This window comes from Eptesicus fuscus, chromosome 2, assembly GCF_027574615.1.
Source record: "Eptesicus fuscus isolate TK198812 chromosome 2, DD_ASM_mEF_20220401, whole genome shotgun sequence".
Taxonomy (NCBI): domain Eukaryota; kingdom Metazoa; phylum Chordata; class Mammalia; order Chiroptera; family Vespertilionidae; genus Eptesicus; species Eptesicus fuscus.
In genome coordinates, this window is record NC_072474.1 from 75,435,243 (window position 1) to 75,450,785 (window position 15,543).

The 15,543-nt window shown below is 38.7% G+C and overlaps 1 protein-coding gene and 1 pseudogene across 1 annotated transcript in view; one reads left to right on the forward strand and one right to left on the reverse strand.

The window, feature by feature from the left end:
• STAP1 (signal transducing adaptor family member 1) overlaps window positions 1-14,805 on the reverse strand; it is a 37,406-nt gene extending 22,601 nt beyond the window's left edge. The window contains exons 1-2 of the mRNA XM_008158744.3: window positions 14,686-14,805; window positions 1,292-1,363 (exon numbers count right to left, since the gene is read on the reverse strand). Of these exons, the coding sequence (XP_008156966.1) occupies window positions 1,292-1,363; window positions 14,686-14,805 (192 nt within the window). The remainder of the gene's footprint in view (window positions 1-1,291; window positions 1,364-14,685) is intronic.
• On the forward strand, window positions 5,854-6,665 carry LOC103301736 (protein N-terminal asparagine amidohydrolase-like; annotated as a pseudogene).
• Window positions 14,806-15,543: the final 738 nt, after the last annotated feature.

Consider the following 15,543-nt stretch of genomic DNA (forward strand, 5'->3'; position numbering starts at 1 on the left):
TAACCTTTGTGGTTTTTCTACATCCTGTCCACTGCTTTGAGTATTGCATCTTTATTAAACTCTCTTCAAATTGCCCAATTTGAGATATCAACTGTTTCCTACCGGTTCCCTGTCTGATACACTGAGACACAGAGAGGTTAGTTAGGTAAGTAGCCCAAGAGACCAAGATGGCAGAGTGAACAGGGCAGGAACAGGATAAAAACCCAGGTAGTTTACCTGAAGACCAGGCTCTTATCACTAAGTTGTACTGCCTCTTACAGTGAGGAATAACTATTAACTTTCTCACTCAAAATGTGTGTTATACAAGGGCTAGAACAGGGTCTTCATATTTTCACTGACATCGGTGAGAAGTTGGAAGGCAAAACAGAGAAATTAGTTTTGTTAAAATTTATTACAGTTTTTGAAAACACCTTTATATAAATCTTATCTGTCCAGAACTCTGGTGAAAGATAACTATTTTTTTTAATGACTTCTGGTTAGTCTACCACTAATGGTGCTGAAATGCCTTCAGGTGGAATAGAGGCTTGTTTTCTGTTTCTTTCATAAGATCTGGCTATGTAATAAATCTAAGGCAACCACATCCATGGTCCAAAATGTTTTTATTTAAATAAGTTACAGGGTCATAAAATCTATTATAAGCATAGCATTTCAAGGTAGGCAACTATTTGCTACTAAAATGCATTTTATTTGTGTGTGGGGGAATGAAATACAGTCACCTTTCAATTTTTGTGTGTGGAAAAATTAAAATACAAATCAATTATTTGAAATTAATATGAATAAATAAATATCATAATATTTGCATTGTTTTTCTCATGCTTGAGCTCTTAGAAGTCCTGTTTGGTGAGGTATGTTTTTGTCTTTCCAGAAAAAAATAGTGACATATTGTATGTTATTAAGCTTTAGGGATCATCTATTTCCTTTCAGATTATAACGGCCTGTGACAACAAGGAGGGAAATTAAGGTTATCATTTGGTATTAAGCAATTGTGTCCAGATGAATAGTTAAAATTTCCACTTTTCAGTCAAATATTCTACTCAGGATCAGAAAGAAAAGAATGCAAAGTTTAAAATATGAGTAAATACCTTCTTCTGAGTTGCCCAGAAATTTTTATTACTATGGGTTTTATAATTTATAGCCCTCGCAGACAGAAATATTCTTATTTGAATTGATTTTACTATAACATTTTTACTATACCATTTTAAAAGACAGAAAATCCCACATGAATAATAAAATACATGACAAGTGTATATTGGGGAAAAATTGAATTAGCTGAACATGTTTAACTACTTACTATTGTGCTTTTTTTGTCGTTATAAAAGAAAAGGGTAGTTCCTCTCAATTCTGTCCAATATAGTTTATATTCCTGTGGGAAAGAAATCATAAGCATCAGTGTACTATTCAGCTATTTTCCTATTGATATTTTACTTTGTAACTTGCTTAATTGCTGTGAGATATAAGAGTCTTCTTTATCCTGAGATAAATCACCTAATTTTTATGGCTTAATTTTACATTTAATTCTTGATTAAATCTTTCACTAATTTATTTTGAAGTAAGGCCCTGGCCAGGTGGCTCAGTTGGTTGGAGCGTGGTCCCATACACTAACAAGGTTATAAGTTTGATCCCTGGTCAGGAAGCTGCTGGTAGGCAACCAATCAATGTTCCTCTCAGATCAATGTTTCTCTCTCCCTCTCTCTCTAAAATTGATAAGCATATACTTGGGTCAGGATTAAAAAAAAAAAAGATGTGAGGTAAAGATGTAGTTTGATCTGTGTTTAAATACAATATTTACCAAAACTTTCCTCATTGATTTGAGACATTCAGTTTTCATGCAGTTTCAGTGGAAGCTTGCACCTGTAAGAGGGGCCATTTAAGAGGCCAGGATAGGATATAGGACAAGCTAAGCATTTAATATCTCCCTTCTAAGACAGTGGAAAGGATTTTATAAATTAATAAATTAATTTATAAAAGGATTTTATAAATTAATACATTATAATTTTATAAATTAATTTTATAAATTAAAACTATGAGTCATGTGCTATGCACATAGCATAGCACATGACTCATAGTTTGAACTCAATAAGTAACACATAGATCAAGGAAATGTGAGCAATTGATAATGATAAAAATAACACCATCAAAGCTGAACTTTGAAGTCCAAATTTAATTCCTGTGGTGAACATTTTATTATTAATACATTCATGCCAGGACTGGCCAGCAGACCCTGAGCATCAGATGAATGGATTACTCTGACACACGTTTCTGTGAAAGAGAAGGCTAAGGGGCTGCTTGGCAGGAGGCATCGAAACAGCCCCGATTGCCTGCCTCCTTAGGCTTTTATTGTAACAACAGCTTGAACTAAAATTAACCTCAAGATACAATCAGCAGGATAAGTATCCTTGAGAAGGCACATGTTTCTAAAAGACTAAACATAGAGATTCCAACAAAACACTTGGGGGCTCAGACTTGTTTGGAAGAGTCAGGGCAGCGGCAGCTGCCTTCAGCAAGGTCCCCCTAAGAATCCACCTTACAGACTTTCCAATGAAGCTCCATTCTTCCCTATACATTCACATTTTATTATTAATACATTCACAACTTTTTAAGTTTTAAAAAAATGTAAATAACCCAGTCAGACTCTCATTTCACCCAAGGGAAAGTTTATTTAAGTAAGGGGAATTTATATTCTATGAAGATTGTCTGTATTACAAAAGAATGGCAAGGGGGTTTAAGAAATAAAATCCTTTCACATCTAAGGACTTATCCTCATACACAGCTGTTTCCAAAAGTATGTTTTAAAACATTACAGACGCATGGACATGTTGATCATTCCTTCCTTTAGGGTTTAATAAGCTGAATTTCCATGACTTATTGGATTATCTGAACTTACAATGAGAATTAAGGTAAGAAAGTCACAAGAAGAATTTTCTTCATCTATACTAATAAAAACCTAGGTGGCCCTCATGCCCTCGCGCGACACTCTCACGTCATCACAAGATGGCCACCTGCACGTCATCACCATAAGATGAGCACCCCCATGTCATCACAAGATGGCCACCACAAAATGGCCAGCAGGGGAAGGCAGTTGGGGGTGAACAGGCTGGCAGGGGAGGGCAGTTGGGGGTGACCAGGCCTGCAGGGGAGGGAAGTTAGGTGGGACCAGGCCTACATGGGAGGGCAGTTAGGGGTGACCAGGCCAGCAGGGGAGGGCAGTTGGGAGCAATCGGGCCGGCAGGGGAGCAGTTAGGGGGTGATCAGGCTGGCAGGCAGAAGTGGTTAGGGACAATCAGGCAGGCAGGCAGGCAAGTGATTAGGAGCCAGCAGTCCTGGATTATGAGAGGGACATCCGACTGCCTGTTTAGGCAGGGATCAGGCCTAAACCGGCAGTTGGACATCCCCTGAGGGGTCCTAGAATGGAAAGGATGCAGGCTGGGTGAGGGATACCTTTCTAGTGCATGAATTTCATGCACCAGGCCTCTAGTTTGTTTATAAATGTGAAAATACTTTTATATATATTATGGTGTTTTGTATCTCTTTAATACTAAAGTATAATTTATTCCTTTTTTAACCATCAAAATGTCACCTCTTCAGAATTTATATACTTATTTTCTCAAATAATGGGAACTCTATAACCCATTGTTTTTATTTGCCTTGGCTTTCAGGAAGCTCAAGGTTATATTCATTCTGAATTACAACAACCATCTTTCTCATATTCTTAGTAGAACTATTTTCTTCCTTTGTCTTCATAGCTGATAAGGTGCTATATTAGTCAGCTTTTGTTATGTAACAAGCTTACCCTCAAACTTGGTGGACTAAAACAGCAAATGCTTTCCATTTTTTATCATTCTGTGGATGGCTGATGATTCTTTAAATGGCAATACTTCTCTATGACCAAATTGTCTAGGGTGGCCTCACTACTCGCCTGGGGTCTAAGCTGGGAATGCAGAAAGAATGACTGGAAGTGGTATAGTCAGAAATATATTTGGTCTTTGTGCCCTAGTTCCTGGCATAAAGATCCTAAAACTGGAGTGATAGGAGTGTTTTTGTTACTCATAAAGAGCCCCTTAATATCATATCTGAGTTTATAATAATGAGATGATTTGAGAGAAGATCCATGGAGAGCTTCAGGTTGGGTCTGGTCCCCAAAAGAACAAATGATTAGAGGGTTGGAACTTTCAGCCCCACTCACTGACCTCCAAGAAGGAGTGGGAGTGGGGTGGTCCTAGAAATTAAGCTTTATAAAACTCTTGAATAATGACATTTGCTGAGCTTCCTAATTAGTGAACACATCCACATGCTGAGTGAGTGGTGCACCCCAACTTCACAGGGACGGAAGCACTTACTTGTGCTTAGGACCCTTCCAGACTTTGCCCTGTCTACCGCTTCATCTAGCTGTTCATTTGTATTCTTTACCAGTAAATGTAAAGAAAGCATCTTCCTGAGTTTTGTGAGCCATCTAGTAAACTGTCAAGTCTTAGGAGGGGGTCATGGCAACCCCTGATTTATAGCCAGTCAGTCAGAAGTGTGGGAGGCCAGGAACTTGCAACTGGTGAGTGAAGTTCGGGAGGGCAGTCTTATGGAACTGAGTCCTTAATTAAGCTGTGAATTCTGCACTAAATCGGGGTAGGTAGCTACGTAGTTTCACAATTGAACTGAATGGTTCAGCAACCAGTTGGTGTTCACAGAATCACAGAATTGGCTGCTGGTGTTGGGAAACACTCCACTGAGACAACTGGAGGCTCCCTCCACCTGGCTTCATTCTTTAGCTAGCCTAGACTTGTTCACGTCCCGGCCGAGGGATTCCCAGGAGCAAGAGAGAGCAAAACCCAATGTGCAAGGCCTTTCTAATCCTCTGCCTTTGTCATGTTTACCAAAGCATAACCGAGGCCAGATCAAAGCCACAGGAAACTAGACTCAACTTCTTTATAGAAGGAGCAGAAAAGTCCCATTTCAAAAGGGAGTGCATACAGTGCGGCTTGAACAAATTGGTAGTATTCCTGCAACAATCTACCTCAGGGGCAGAGGTGGAACTTGGAGCAGGGTTTCTTAGTCCGAGCCCTGTGGTTTTTCCACTCCATCCTACCTCCCCATTGAGAGCTGGCCATCATGTAATGTAATGAACCTGCTGATGCCTCCTGACCAAGAACAAGTTACCATAGGAAAGAACAGTTCCAAAGGACATAGGATTGAAGGAGCAGCCAATAGATGGTCTCCAAATGAGCAGTTATAAAACTGGGCAAAGAGATTCTTCCTCTTGTCTGAAATCCAGGTGCCCAATATCTACTTGACACATCTCAGAGTCAAGCAGTTTAACAAGACAAGAGAACACACCTCATTTCGGCCCCAACAGAAGTCTTTTCCTCTTTTCATATAGGATGCAGTGCTATTGGCATCACAAATTGCCTTTCACCTTGTCTCTGTCGTCGTCTTATGGCCTCCCATCTATCCTCCACAGAGCTGCCAGAGTAGGCCTGCGTACATGGTGAGTTTGGCAGGCAGTATGCTCACCTTAGCCCCTTCCTGTCCTCTCTCAGCTCAGCCTACCAAGAGAGAGGGGGTGGTCTGCTCTGTTCTCTGCCATGGGGCAAAGGGTCTCCAAGAGGAGCAGGCTTGTGCCTCTTAAACCTAGCCAGTGATTCAAGGTCACCCAAGGCTACCTAAATCTAGGGTAAGGTGTTAGCACAGTTTTGGCCTGAAATCTAAACCACATATAAATAGATCGGATTTTATTAATAATAAAAGTATCTAGGGCGGGGGAGGCCAACGCCTCCTTGGGACTGCTGGGCCGCAGTTTCCACGTTGCCGCTGCTGGTTGAGGGGCGGCGAGTGCAGCTGCCGAGGTCCCCTGGGGACCTCGTGGGAGCCCACCCGCTTCTGGAGGTAATGGGGCTACGTGCTTGACACATTGTGATGGAACTGACGCCAAAGCTGAGGTCCCCTTGATCATGAACTCCATAACATCCTTTTCCGACCACGCTCAATGTGCAAGCTTGGAAGTGCACCGCGTGGGCGGCTTCAGTGACACAAAGACTTACCATCAACTTCTTAGTGAATTTGACAGACTAGAAGATGACATTCACTCAGTGACGTTATGTGTGACAGAGTTAAATGACCGGGAAGAACACGAAAACCACCTTCCAATCACTTGTGGCATTGCTGTCAACCTTAGAACTGCCGAGATCTACAGAGCCTCCTTCCAAGATCGCGGCCCGGAGGAGGAGCTGCGTGCCTGCTGCCCGAGCTTTAACAGGAGCACCGATGGTTAGGATTTATGATGCAAAGCAGAACAACTTCGTATAGGACCGTGTTCCTGGGTGCCGTTCCCACGTGTGGATTTCTGGTTGCAGCAAGATGATAAGCAAATACTAGAGAACCTTTCCGTTCCACCTCTGGCTGAGCCCTCTCACTTTGTTGGACATATTAGAACCACCTTGATGTGTGTGTGTGTGTGTGTGTGTGTGTGTGTGTGTGTGTGTGTGTTTAAAATACCCATCTCCAACAAATACACTATTTCCTGAAAATAAAGCTCTACTCTACCAAAAAAATAAATAAATAAAAAAGATGGCTTATGGGAAAAGATCCCTTCTCCAAGAAGCTAAAAATCGGACTTACCAAAGAAAGCAACTTTTTGGCATGACAGAGACCATTGGTGGGGGTTGAATAGAATATGAATGTGGAATCTATATCCATTGAGTCTTAGTGTCTTTCAAATGACTTTCAAAATAAAATCTTATTTGGCAAAGGAAAAAAAAAGTAACTGGTTGATATTCATTTATATGACCCCTGTGTCTTAATATTTTAATGGTTTCAAGCTGGGAAAGGGAAAGTCCAACAAACAGGTATAAAAATGTACAGGGCAGGGGAAGTGGGGGTAATTGCTAGTAGGGTTTCTTTTTAGAATGATGAAAATGTTGAGAATTAAGTAGTGGTGATAGTTGCACAACTTTGTGAATACATTAAAAAGACTGAAATGTAATAATAATGTTGATGATAATAGTAATAACTACTGTGTTTTTTTGTGTAAGGGTTCACTGTTAAGGGGCCAAGAATAGAGGTAGGGAAACCAGCCTCCGCCTATCGTCTCAAGGACTTGTTGAGAATTGAATGAAATAATGTATGTAGAGCACATAGGACCTGGGACCCATAAATGTTGGCCGCTAAAAAGACAAAAAACAAACAAACAAACAAGCAAAAAAACATTGCTAGATTGGTGTAGCCACTGTAGAAAACAGTATGGCATTTCCTCAAAAAATTAAAAATGGATCTGCCTTATGACCCAGCGATTCTACTTCTGGTGGCTTATCTAAAGAAACTTAAAACACAAGTTTGAAAGAATATATATGCACCCTATATTCATTTCAGTGTTATTTACAATAGCCAAGATATGGAAGTAAGCCACATGTCCATCAATAGACGAGTGGTTAAAAAAGCTGTGGTACATATGTGCAATGGAATATTACTTGGCCATAAAAAAGAATGAAATCTTACTATTTGCAATAGAATGAAAGGACCTAGAAAGTATTATGCTCAGTGAAATAAGTCAGACAGAGAAAGACAAATATCATATGATTTCACTTATATGTGGATTCTAAAGAACAAAATAAATTAACAAACACAGGATTGAAACAGACTCAGACATGGAGAACAATCTGGTGGTTGGTGAATGGATTAAGCAGTACAACTTTGTAGTTACAAAATAGTCACGGAGACGTAAATAAATAATAGGAAATATAGTCAATAATCAATAATATTGTTATAACTATGTATGATGCCAGGTGAAACACTATATAAATTATATGATTGTCTAACCACTAAGCTCTATACCTGAAACCAATACAAATTACATTTGAAATTTAAAAAAAAAACATTGCCTCTTCACTCACATTATTAACAGATACTTTACACCCTTTCATATTGCCTTAAGAGATAGAAAACTGCATTGAGAAATATGGCTTGAGAAATTTACTAATATATACTGTGTCTAAGATCAAAGCAGATGTCTGCAAGAACCATGAGAGTATCTAGTCACTTTATTGAAAAATTCTCTTGAACTTTCTCAGATCTGACTTGAGATTAAAAAATAAAACAACTCAAATTTATCTTAGGAGCTTTTTAAAAAAATCATATCTCTCTTTTTTAAGGCTTTCACATCCTGCTTTAGTTGTAAGCCTCTCAATGCAGGCAGCAGGTCAAAGCTACACTGTAGTATTTTGTAACAAGGATAGGGGTGAAGGGGAGTGGAGAGATCAGAATGTAGGTATATTGGTTAGAGAAATTAATGATGGGCTGTGTAGCTTTACTGACGTATAGCATCTAAGATCAAGTCCAAATTTGAGAGACTAATTGTTGGAGGGAAAGAAAACAAGAGAAACCCTGAAGTCAAAGTCTGCCAGTACGTTCATCGTTTTAATTAGCTTCATTCGTATTAACCCACCACAAGACAGAAAAACTACAGAGACTAATAGCCAGTCAAGGTTTATTGATTTCCTTCTGTATGTACATACAGACATCCATTTGTGCTCCTGAGAAAAATTACAGAGTTGTTTAGTCATGACAGAATGATATGAATTGGTAGTATTAGCCAAGGAAAAATGGGAGTTTTACTGGTGAATGAACATATAGATTTATGGAAAGAATTAAGGAAAATTTATTAAATGAGAGAAGAAGCAAAAACAAAGGCACTGAGTTGAGAGTTAAGGCAGCCTGGAGGAAACATAAGGTTACAAATAACAATAGGTCCTGTGAACTCCAACCACAGCCACAAACCTAAGAGATCAGATCAAACTTATATTCAATATGCAGAGACCTATGGGCCATGTCTTGATTTAGTTTCTGATAAGTTCTCATGAATACCAGCACTATAATCTGAGTCTTGTATAAATATCACTCTCTTGCCCTGGTCCGTTGCTCAGTGGTTAGAGCATCAGCCCATGGACTGAAGGGTCACGGGTTTGATTCTGATCAAGGGCACATACCTGGACTGCAGGCTCAATCCCTGGCCCCGGGTTGTGGCATGTGTGGGAGGCAACCAATTGATGTGTCTCTCTCGCATTTATGTTTCTCTCTCTCTCTCCCCCCTTTCTTTCCATTCTCTCTAAAACTCAATGGGAAAAGTATCCTTGAAGAGGATTAACAAAAATAATAATAATGATATCACTCTCAATAATCAACATCTAGGTATATATTTATATCTATGTAAATATTTTACAAATTAAGTTTGAAGAACTCATTTTTGAATGAAATACCATTAGCACAAAGTTTCTTATTTTTTAGCAATCACTTATGTCGAGTCACTGAAGTAAGAAAAGGGACTGAAATGGGACTACCGAATATATTGCTTGCTTCAAAATCATTATATAGTCTTATATTTAGAGTTTAAAGTCCCTATCTCATTTTCATGCAATTAAACAACTGTTTGAAATTACTGAGCTTCCCGTTGAACTCAGTGTGATAAAGAATCTAGTGATTAGACATACCCAACCCTTGGAAGCCCACAATCAAATGGAATTAGAACTTTAGTTTGAGAGGCAGCATGATGATGTCAAGTGCTTGGCAATAAATTCCAAACGAGGCTCCTTATTAAATGAGGAACCTTGACTATAGCATCTGTGAGCCACAACTCATTCATCTATGAAGGGGATAAAATAATTTCTATCCAGAAGAGTTACTATAAGGTTCAGAGTGACAGGACATTAAGAGCCCAGCATGAGCCCAGCTGGCATGGTTCTGTGGTTAAGCGTCGACCTATGAATCAGGAGGTCATGGTTTGATTTCTGGTCAGGGCACATGCCCAGGTTGTGGACTCAGTTCCCAGTGGGGCAGTGCAGGAGGCAGCCTATCAATGATTCTCTCTCATCATTGATGTTTCTATCTCTCTCTCCCCCTCCCTTCCCCTCTGAAATCAATATATACTGAGTGGCCAGATTATTATGATCTCTGAATGCATAATAATCTGGCCACTCAGTATATATATATGAATTCGTGCATGGGTGGAGTCCGGCCAGCCTGGCCAGGGGAAGGGGACATGGGCGGTTGGCCGGCCTGCCTGCTGGTCAAACTCCTGGTCAAGGAGACAATTTGCATATTAGCCTTTTATTATATAGGATATACACTGAGTGGCCAGATTATTATGCATTCAGAGATCATAATAATCTGGCCACTCAGTGTGTGTGTGTGTGTGTGTGTGTGTGTGTGTGTGTGTATTTAAAAAGAGCCCAGCATGATGTCTGCCATCTGTCAACCTTAAGAAAATATACCCATTATTATATAGCCCATTTGATCATCACAGCAACCCATTCAGTTTTACAAAAGAGGAACAGATTAAAAGATTTAAGAGACTTGCCCAAGTTCCATAGTTGGGCTGATATTTATATCTTCTGGCTTCTGCCAGAAACCGAACATTGTCACTTGGTAGTTAAAGGGAATCCGGGAAGGCTGGTCAACCTTTAAGCTAAAGGTCAGAGCCAACCACTCTCTATCTAATTGAGAACAATGGTAACTGAGGCAACTTCCCCACCAAATAATCATGTAAATCTTTATTGATAAGATAATCTGCCTGTTACTGGAATTACCTGCCTAAAGGACATGGGTGTATCTCAGAACCCCTTTAAAAGGGATGGCAAAGGCCAGAGCAGGAGTAGTCCTCCCACTAGAGGTGGGCTCCCGCCTGGCCCCCCATTTACCCAAATGAACTCTCTTCCAGTCTCTTTTCATTTTGATTTCGGCCTTCTCCAGAAACCGGACCTGAACCGGAACCCTGAAACACGCGGGACGTGACAAGGGATCCCACAGGCTTCCCAGTGTTCTTTCTCATTAATGTAACTAGTAAAAATGGGCTACAATGCAAAAATCCAGTTAAGTTTCTCTCTATCCCATGTCCCCAATAAAAAACTCTCCTTCTTTTTCTTATGAGCAAGCAAAGTGCCTTTGCTTAAGGAAGGATGTTGTATAGTGGTCTCCAAAATGGGACACATAAGCCCCAGAGGTGTGCAAGGAGGAAGAAACTTTTAGAATATCTAATTGTATTTCATCTTTCTTAATTCCTTTTTTGCATATATCTAATAATTTGCTTGCAGTATTAGTACACAAGTACACGTATGTAATTTCTAAATAGATTGATAGTCTTATATTAGAGATCTGTGCTTAAAAATCTTGAAAACAGTGTGTTATTTTTAAAAATTGGCCTGGCCAGCGTGGCTCAGTGGTTGAGTGTTGATCTATGTACTAGAAGGTCACGGTTCAATTCAAGTTGCAGGCTCAATCCCCAGTGTGGGGCATGCAGGAGGTAGCCAATGCATGATTCTCTCTCATCACTGATGTTTATCCCCCTCTCTCTCCCTCTCCCTTCCTCTCTGAAATCAATAAAACTATGCATTTTTAAAAATACATGTTTTATTGATTTCAGAGAGGAAGGAAGTGGGAGAGAGAGATAGAAACATCCATGATGAGAGAGAATCATGGATCGGCTGCCTCCTGCAAGTCCCCCACCGGGGATCGAGCCCACAATCCAGGCATGTGCCCTTGACCAGAATCGAACCTGGGACCTTTCAGTTCACAGGCTGATGCTCTATCCACTGAGCCAAACCGGCTAGGGCAAAAATATGCATTTTTAAAAAATTTAAAAAAAAACCACACCTGAGATAGCCCTGAAATCTTTCTAAAGAAATTACTGGCAACTAGAGGACTAGTCAGATAAATGTTATTCTGATATTATCATGATGACCACATTCTTATGTTCAGGCTAATAAGACATACTACATATATTGTTTTTAATGTTAGCATATCACAGACTGAAGAAACTGAGATGCTCTCCAAATGCTCTCTTATTTTCAAACAGTTCCAGAAAAATGACATTTTCCCCATTTATAAGAACTGTGTTGCAGTTAATGTCCCACTGTGTCATTTAATAGCTCTTATTATCAAATAAATCTTCCTGATTAATCCAAAATTCTAGTGCTGTGGTTAAAGTAAATTTTTCCACATTATTTTTTCTATGAAGATTCTGTACTTTTAATGGAGCTAAGACACACCTCTTAACATGTAATAAACCTTATAAACCAGGTTACTTCTCAGTTATACATTCTCTAGCTCAAATGTTCTGATTTTCTTCAACAGAGATTTCACTTAACATTCTGCAGAGTCTCCCAACTCTTCAGCACATTAGCTCCAAAGATGACCTTCTATATAGCATTGGCTCACCTTCCTTTCAAAGGTTCCCTGGCATTTTATGGCCATATGCTTAGAAATCCTGCTATTTTCCTTAGCTTTTCCTCACAGCTTCCATTTTCAGACATTCTATCAATACAGCTCTCCTTTGAGCCATATTACTTGTAGACTCAAAACTGATTTTATTATGTTAATAAGAATATGATAAATAGTGAATGGAAAGAGGATGAATCTAGCCTTTGGTGTGAGCCAGATGTTTCACATGTTATCCCTTTAACCCTTGAAACCACCCTGTTAGTAATAATTTTTGCTCTCTCTTGCTCTGGTCTCCCTGACGTACAAGTAAAAGATACTTAGCTATGTAATGGGGTACGTCATCGCTCCTTACTAAACTTATCTTTTTTGTTGTTGTTGTTAATCCTCACACGAGGATATTTTTTCCATTGATTATTTTTTTAGACAGAGTGGGAAGGAGGGGGAGACACAGAGAGAAATATTGATTAGTTGCCTCCGTGTGTGTGTGTGTGGGCGGGGGGGGGGGCGCCTCAGGGATCAAGCCGCTCTATGTGCCCTTGACCAGAATTGAACCCGAGGGCCGGCGCTCTAACAGCTGACCCCAAACCAGCTTGGACTAAACTTAGCCTTGTAAAAGTGGGTCTTTGTGTTTTATTCATATTCTCCAGAACCAAGTGTGATGCTTATTGCATAAGAGGTACTCGATAGGTGTTGCTTGAACTAATAAATAGACTGAGCATCTACTGTATCCCCGGCATTGTACCTTGGGAGGCAAGTCATATTCTCTCCATTTTATAGGTGAGGAAATCGAGTCCCAAGGAGATTGAGTAACCTGTATAAGATCCTAAGCTATGAGTAGCAAAACAGGTAAAGTCATGTTTTACTGACATTTTAAAATCCTTGTTCTTCCTCTTAACCATACCAATGGAATGCCTTCTTTAAACATGAAAAGGAATCTGATATCAGAAACAGTTATTATAAATACTTGGAAAACAACCAATGAATGACAAATTTTAAATTAGAAATTCCTTTTTCTCAACTTCTCTTTCCTGGCAAAGTGTAACAATGTGGCTAACCAATGGTGACAAGACCGAATTCACTTTTAAAGCATGTAAGATCAAGCAAAAAAATATTCCAATGTAACTGACAAATATTAAAAATGCATATTTAGCACCCATAACAGAATACAAATTACCATGTCTTTACTCTCAAATAATAATTGGTCTTATATGTATGAAAAAATATGTGCCATTATATTTTCATATGCACAATTTCCCCCAAGTAATAATAAATCCACAGGAAAAAATATTAATATTATTAGTAGTAAATATTTCTTATGGCATTTTTCAAAACACTTAAAATTTTCTAGTTTCAATTAAAATTTCATAAAATTTGAGTTGTTAGTGTGTTTTTTTTAGTAACAGGCACTTGGTGTTTATTTCTCTCATTAATTTCAAATTATTTACAATTACTATTCTAAAAGCACTGATTTTAACTATAAGTTTAATTTTTACATTTTAAAAATATGGCTCAGTGGTTGAGCATCGACCCATGAATCAGGAGGTCATGGTTTGATCCCCGGTCAGGGCACTTGCCCAGGTTGTGGGCTCGATCCCCAGACAAGGATGTACAGGAGGCCGCTGATTAATGATTCTCTTTCATCATTGATGTTTCTATCTCTCTCTCCTCCCTTCCTCTCTGAAATCAATACAAATATATTAAAAGAAATGGGATGCTTTGTGAATTTTCTTACAGAGTGTATTTATATCATGTGGAGTATATACCACCCACAAAGCATCCTACGTATTATCCTTTATTAAATTTTTTATCTTTTAAACTCACAATCTTGAACAGTATTTTTAAAGCACATTTTATACATAATGTTAAACAGTATTACTTTTATCATTTTCACATTTTTTACAAAAGTTTACCACTTTAAAAAATAATTTGATCCTTATTTATAAGCTTCAAACAACTGAGAATAGGAGCAGAAGGTTTAATTTCAATCATAATATTTTATCTTAATGATACAAATCATCATGGAAGCATAGTAGTAAGTTGCAGTGAAAATACAGGAGACATTCCATCTATTAAGCCAAAATCTTCCGTCATGTGTAAATTAATTCTTTGAAAGTTTAGCTTATTGAAAGTTTAGCTTATTAGTAACTTAATATTAGAACTTTATATTATCATATGCAGAGGTTGGCAAAAGCAGGTTTACAGTTGTGAGTACGTAAAACTCAGAGTTTATTCTTGTATTATGTATTTTTCCATAGGAACAACTGTAAACCTACTTTTGCCTACCCCTGTATAATACATACATATATACGCATATGTTTAAGCCATACATTGTATTTAAATTATGCAAAAATAGAATAATATTTCTGAGCTCCAGAAAGAGGGTTTAATCACAACAGAAACAAGGAGATCTTAGTCACATCACAACACCATGAAATACACGTTCTATTAAGACAGAAGCTGCTCGTTTACCATTATCATCTGTGGACTTACCTGGTATTCTGAGCGCTTGACTAATAAAAAACCTTCAAAGTATAAAGGTAGAGCAGTAATCTTTAACCTTTCTTGGAAGATCCTTCGAGGGGCTGGTTTCGGGGGCTTCTTGGCCATCATACTCTCTTGTGGGTGTGCGGTTTGGTTACAACTGTATCCAGTCTCAAACAAAATGAGATCTACCTTGTGTGAGAGGAAAAGGCAACTGTTCAAAGAGGAAGTCCCAACTCGATTTTAAACCACCAACAGGACACACACACACACACACACACACACACACACACACACACACACACACATTCTTTCCTTTACTTTTTATGATGTAAGATAAAACAGGCATAGACCAGCTTTGAGAAAGCAACATCTGAATAAACTCCATGTACTTAGAATTACAATAACAAAATAAACAGAAGATTAACATCACCAGAAGATGAAAGGAACCCATTTGGAGATTCTGGGCTTTAGAGGAGACATCAAGGTCACATTTGTTTACTTTTTGTTTTAATTGTTGTCCATTTTTATCCCCAGAAGGCATGACTTGAATTAACTCCACTTCACTAAAAATTAATTCATAGGATAACTTTATTTGGACTATTTCTGTTGTATTTCAGGATCAGGCTTTGTTTAAATTTTAAGAAAAATGGAGCTCTTTATCCCATGCCCATTTTGATGGTCCACTAAGCGTAAAACACAGTTATGGGAACATGGAATTTTCCACTTCTTTTTGGTCAGTATTTTAAATTCTTGGGTAACCAGTGGATATTTGGCAAAATGTTTGGCAGAGAAAGCTTTAAATTTTTGAACTTTTATTTTGTTATTTTATGCTTTCTGAGCTGTGTATCACTGATGCTGCGATGC